This window comes from Dicentrarchus labrax, unplaced genomic scaffold (assembly GCF_905237075.1).
Source record: "Dicentrarchus labrax unplaced genomic scaffold, dlabrax2021, whole genome shotgun sequence".
Lineage (NCBI taxonomy): Eukaryota > Metazoa > Chordata > Actinopteri > Moronidae > Dicentrarchus > Dicentrarchus labrax.
In genome coordinates, this window is record NW_026136704.1 from 17367967 (window position 1) to 17374350 (window position 6384).

A 6384-nucleotide genomic window follows, 5' to 3' on the forward strand; every position below is an offset into this window, starting at 1 on the left:
AAAACAAAATAATTGTAACTATGTTCTTTTCTAAATCATATAGCAACAATCAAAACACAATCTTCTAATATCATATACTTCCCTCCATAAAGAGTTGATCACTCGCTGTAACGCACATTTAGCCAAAATACTTTTCTGTGATAAAACTTTTCACGTTTCACATCTGAGAAAAAAGTGAATTTTGAGCACATAAAACAAACAACTCAGCAGCTCCATCATTCAGACTTTATTCATCAGTCGTCATATCATTTCAGTGGCTCAATTTGATAGGTTGTCTGCTTTCAGCCTGCTTTAACAGTCAAGGACCCATTTAGGATTAATCCTGCAAAAAAAAGTATTTAAATTGTCTGCTGCATAGAATAATTATTAATGAGATGATGCAACTTCAGGTTTATTATTTAAATGAGCGCTTTGTTGAAACATTTGGAAAAAGCTTTTATTAAGTTAACCGAGATCAGCGTTACAATAAATTTAATCTGAGGAAAACTCCTGAATTTCAACTGAATTTTGAATAGAATTAATTTAAGTGAATATGAATCCTACTCTGGTTTGAAATAGCATTTGAACATAAAAAAAAGCAGAGACATCACATTTCATAGTGACATTAGACGATTTACAAGCATATTAAAGCACAAGAAAGCGTTTCTGACATTAAAATATTTCAAGTATCTCAAGGAGACTAGAGCAATTTTCACAGGACAGACCATCTCATCTCTTCCCTTTCTTTATTCCATCTGACTTTCAATATGAAAAGCAGTAAATAATTTACTTGTTTTTTTTTTTAAAAGGATATCAAAGTCAACTCAACATTTCATCGTGAGGTCTACACCTTAATGCGGCTTACACCGTTTCTATTCCAGAGCTGTCAGGCAGCAGAGCTCATACGTGTATCAAAGCACATACAAAAACAGATGAAGTGGAGTTGGTACTACAACCACACTGGTTAGACAACCCTTGTTTCCAGATCCAATTATGACCGAACTTGTACTTTTCTCAGCCATGAAAGAACTATTAGAACCAGGGAAAGTGTATTTCTAGTCAAACATCAAAGCAGAGCTACTTTCAAACCTGAATTTGAGGTCTTTTTCATTAAATGGACGGTTTTTGTGTGCTTTCTTTCTGTTGGCTCAGAAAAATCACACTAACTGCGTTAATACTTTTGCTATACACAAACATACGTACTTAAATATTCCTTAAAAACAATTACAAACAAATAATTACACAGTATAGAAAAACAACTTAAAGCCACTTGCTCTTGCTACAAACTTCCGAAGACATTACATAAAAAAAGACAAATAAAGGCAATACTAACGACACGGGGCTGTGCTGTGAGAGAAAAAGGCAATGATGCCTCACATCTTCTCCTAATCGTCTTGTAGCATGTTGTTGTTGTGCTCCATGCAAACATGGAGTGAGTCTGTGCAGTTCTGTCTTTATGTCTGGGAGGTGATGGGATATCATCCAGACAACTTGTGTTGTGTTTCATCCAAGTCCAGCTTCTCTGATGTGCGTGTGTGTTTTCTTGAGTTTTTTTTTTTTTTTTTTTTAGGGGGGTGAGATGGCATTCCGACTGCCGAGTTCGTCTGCTACACAATGAGTGAGTGTTCTAAGTTTTATCTGATGAGGTGGTAGGTGAGCCAGTACATGAAAATGGGCTGTGCTGCTGCTATAGACATGGTGAGGTACATCCTCAGCTGGTTTCTGGTTCCTCTCACAAGCCTCCCCTCCGCCGCCGCCTCAGATAACAGCTTCAGACGCAGAGTGCGGATCTGAGGAGAGACCCCCGTTGAAGATGTTATTTAATCAGCCATTGAAGAAACATGCATATGTGTCAGCTGAGCCACCAGGTTATTTATTTATGTGCTTTGGTGATTTGACAACAACAGAGAATAGACTGTTTTGAGGTCCTATGACACAAATGACAGATTAGAATAGCCACAGAACGGAAGAGTGAAACAAAACAAAAAACCTGAATGAGCTATATAAGAAACTTTATGAAGTTTAGGACATGTGGTAGAGCTGAGGATTGTGCATGAATACAGTACAATGTGTGTGTGGAGAGTGTGAGGATAGGGGTCCAGAGGGCAAAACAGAAAGATAAGAGAATGTGAGATGTTTTATAAACAGAAAAGATGTGCAACTGCAGCATGTCTTATGTCTGTATTAATGTATTTTGTTAGAAAGTATATTTATGTTACTTATATAAGGGTATAGGAAAGGCCTTTGCTTATTTGCTGGCATGAAATTACAGTGCAAAGGCATCTAATATGATACATCTGTGCAGGTAGTGTCTGGAAGGTTTTGCTGGCAAACAGCAGCAATATGATACTGGCTCACAGCCTAAAGTGTCGCTGATGTCTATCAGTGTGTGGCACAAAAATCAGAGTACAAGATTACACATTTACATCAAAGGATTACATACCGTTTCCCGGTTGACCAAACATCATCGATTATTTGTTTACAGGAAATCTGTCTATTAAGATCAATAATTACAAAACTCTTGCGAGTTAGTAGATGCTGCTGCTACTCACCATAAAGACAAAGATGGCAACGCAGCACCACAGTAGAGAGAGATAGTACGCTAGCCTCCCAAACAGCAGGCCTGCTACCACCCCTATGATCATCCTAAAGAAAGAGACACACACAGTCACAGGTTAGTTATAACATCCACAGAGCATTACATGAAAACAGAAAGAGTTTTGTCCATAGCATTGCTCACGGGAAAACTAGCCATAAGAAAATAAGAAACGGCGAGCATAATAAAGGGTGATGAGCTGAGGGGCGGCAAGAGGGTGAGGGTTGATGATGAAAATGTAAACACAAACAAAGAAAGGTGTTGTACATACCCAACATATTTGTACCCAGAAAAAGCCAGCAGATCTATGGTTGTGAGGTCAGTGTTAACGGTGACAAGGTACAGTGAGAGCAGGACCGCCAGGACCTCCATGATGAGCCACACCAACGCCGAGCTGGCCTGAACTCCAAGCAGCTCCGGAGAAAACCTGAAGGGTGCACAAAATCACAGTTTACACACACTATATACACTGTGAACTCTAGTAGACTCTAGTTGTAGTGCATCATCAGTGTGAGGTGGTAGAGCTTTATCAGTGATCAATCAGGAAGTGATGTTTTTGTTTTTCCTAGCATAAATATATATGCAACACTAATGAATCCATCCTGATTGCTTTTTGTAATAATTAAAAAAACAGTACATCTCCTACCTAGCTGTTAATGATCACTTCTCAGATCAAGAATCAAATGATAATCAAGCATTAGATTAGCATGTCTTTTCTAAATCTGCCTCACGTTGAGAAAAACAAGGATGTATGCGTACTTGTTCTGTGTGCCGAGGGCCAGTCCAGCCACCAGGACATATGTGATGAAGCCCATGGCGGGAATGTAGAGATCGGGAGCATTCACATCAAAGCGCGGGGCCACAGGAGTGTCCTGCTGGTAGCACACCTCCCAGTTCTATAACACACACACACTTAAAACTTAAAACTCAAAATCAAATTAAAATATCATAGATCTATTGAAACATCTTGCTTATGTATGGTATGATTAGTTCACAGGAAATTTGGAACTACAACAGCTTCAGGCAGAACTAGAAGCAAGCAGGTATCTTGTCTTAACCTGGACCACATATGGAAAACCCCAGAGGCCCACGGAGAGAAATCAACATATTTCCACGTGCACAGGATTCCTCTCCCTATTCAAAGTGGCGGGCATAACAGAATAATGTACACTGAGCAGGTGTAAGCAGACTCACCTCGTGCATGTAAGGGAAAACCAGAAGGCCCAGCTTCTTCCCCACATACAATGTATCCACGGCAAAGTAGTATTTCAGCTTAGAAATTGGGATGAACCTGTCCAGCTGAAACAAACAAGCACAGAGACATACATGCTTTATTTGATGGGGTTTCAGTATAATGTGGCCTCTCTTCAACTATACGTGTCACGAGCCTTTCAAAAGAAATGTTTATGAGTCAGTCTTACATTCTTGTCCACCATTTCCCGTCCCTGGGATGCCAGTGAGCTGCCATATGCCATGGCCAGGTTGGACATGGGATCTGACAGAATGGACTGGGCAGGAAATCCTGCTGCTTGAGGCCCGGCCGGCTGGTTGCTGCCAACATGACACAAGAAAACGTATCAGCCGACAGAACGTGGGAAATGTATCGGCTACATTTAACACAAACATATAATCAAATCTGTTGTAAGGACAGGATGCAAAAGACTGCACAGCTGAATGAACAGACAGGATGTTAGGAATCTTATGTTGTTTTTTTTCTCCAAAGAGTAACAATTTCTTTTGATTGACGTAATATAGGACATAAACATTTGACAGATCTTGACTCAAACAGTTTAATATCCAGCCTAACTTCAGCCTCGCGGGCAGGGCTCCCACCTGTATCCTGTCTGTGATCCAGCTGCAGGTCCACTCGTATCCTCAAACAGCTGGCTGCCTTCTGGACCATCCACTGACGTATTCCTTAGACGCATGTTGGGCTCTGGATGCAAAGAGAGAGAGCGATTAGAGATGGGTCAAACAAAGGAGTAGATCTGAAATCACTTACAATTTACGGGATTAGTAAAGCAAGCAAATGCAAAGCAACCGAAAAAGAAGAAAAGAAATCTGACAAACCAGAATGAAATAAACTTGACAAAACTTTCCCCTCAACCTTTTTTTGTTTGTTCTTTGAGTGATATTCAATCTTCAGTCTTTACTGAGCTCTTCTCCAGTCGAACAGCATATCATAGACACTGACAACTTCGAAATATGAATGCCTGGAGAGGTGAAGTGCAGCCCTATTCGAGCTCTATTTATTAATGACTCCTATAAACCAGTGTAGGCATCACTTGGGAAATCCAAGTGGTGAACATTTGTAGCAGACAGCATTTTAAACAAAGTCTGTACACAAATGACTGTCTGTGTGCAGCTGCGCACACAAATGACTGTGTGAATGCTCTGTGCAGGAGAAAGAGCTCTTTGGTCCATTTCCCTAGGGGAGTACATCATCACACACTCATCACAAGAGCACATTACATCATCCTAGAGAGCCACAACACGGTTTATTGTGGACCTTTGTTCCCTGTCGAAAAGGAAAGTATGATGAATATGACATAAAACCTACAGTATGCAGAGCCCACAAAGACACACCTGCACATCTTTAAAAGTACTACAGATACTGAAGACCTGTGTGTGTGTGTGTGTGTGTGTGTGTGGAGAACAGGAGCCTTGAGATCTACCCTAGAAAACAACAGAGTGCTTTGGCTACCAGTTGGTTTGGTTGTGGAAAGCGATAAACGATTATTCAGGTATGCTGAATCCTCTGCAGAGTGTGCACTGCGGAGGCTTGTTGCTCAGATACTTGAGCATTAACGCGTACTAACATGAAATCATTGTTATTGGCTGTGTGGCCTCATTACCAACCCTTAAACTCATCAGACATGAAGTCAATAACGTGTCTGTCGAAGCAAAGCCCGTCTCTTGCAGAAGTGACCTCGGATTGAAGATACATTTGCTAGCATACGTCTACTACCGTCAACGTGTTAATATATAATTACATATAAAAAGGCCAAACACGCGTACATTAGCCTAATGTAGCTATTAAGATAAAGCTGTCTCACACGTTGTCTAACGATGGACGCCGGTGGACGTCCATTTAACGCTTTAATGTTTGTGTTTTGCCCGTTGTTTGAACATTGAGTTGTTAGCCTCAACCGGCTGAAAGCAGCGACACCGTTTCAGTTCCGTTTACGTCGTTTGGGTCCCAGAAAGCTAACAAGTACACAATGTGCACATGCAGCCGACGGTATTAAAGACTGATCCGATCGATACATTCACGTACGTAACTTACGCTGTCTGAACCCACTTTGAGTTGCAGTATAATCCATTTGGACGAGCTTGTTGGGAGCAGTGGTCGTCAGTTAACCCACTCCAGTGAGGTGCAGCTGCTGCTAACGTTAGTTAGCAAGCTACCCAGGGAAGTTGGAGTCATTCATAAAATTTACACGGAAGTAAACGCGTTCCTTTTCTTCTTCTTTACTTTTAATGACGGTTACAGACCAACGTGAATGGGGAATACCGCCACCTACTGTGTGGAGGTGTCCTGTCATTTTTGATACCTAGCGTTAGGTTAAGTACAGTTTTAAGTACTTGTACTAAGTATTTTTCATTTTGTGGTAATGTATACTACTACTCCTCTACTAATAATACATTTCAGAAGGATATATTTTACTAAACACCATGAACCTGTTCAAATTAAGCCAATCCCTACTAACTACATTAAAAACTACTGCTGACATGTTGATTCATCAATAATATAATTATATAATACTGACAGGGACCATTCTGCATAATGAGTCTGTTTACTTCTGTAC

The 6384-nt window shown here is 40.6% G+C and overlaps 1 protein-coding gene across 3 annotated transcripts; it reads right to left on the reverse strand.

Moving 5' to 3' along the window:
• Positions 1-211: 211 nt before the first annotated feature.
• yif1b (Yip1 interacting factor homolog B (S. cerevisiae)) lies at positions 212-6007 on the reverse strand. Of its 3 annotated transcripts, none has more exons than XM_051397097.1 (8): positions 5877-6007; positions 4409-4511; positions 3997-4126; positions 3770-3874; positions 3335-3471; positions 2847-3002; positions 2532-2625; positions 212-1769 (listed from the first exon to the last, which is right to left on the reverse strand). In XM_051397097.1, the coding sequence occupies exons 1-8, from the start codon at positions 5896-5898 to the stop codon at positions 1614-1616; spliced, it is 903 nt and encodes a 300-aa protein (XP_051253057.1). In that variant the 5' UTR covers positions 5899-6007; the 3' UTR covers positions 212-1613. The 3 variants fall into 3 exon arrangements, with proteins under 3 accessions (XP_051253057.1, XP_051253056.1, XP_051253055.1); XM_051397096.1 differs by having other exon boundaries at positions 5862-6007; XM_051397095.1 differs by having other exon boundaries at positions 5853-6007.
• Positions 6008-6384: the final 377 nt, after the last annotated feature.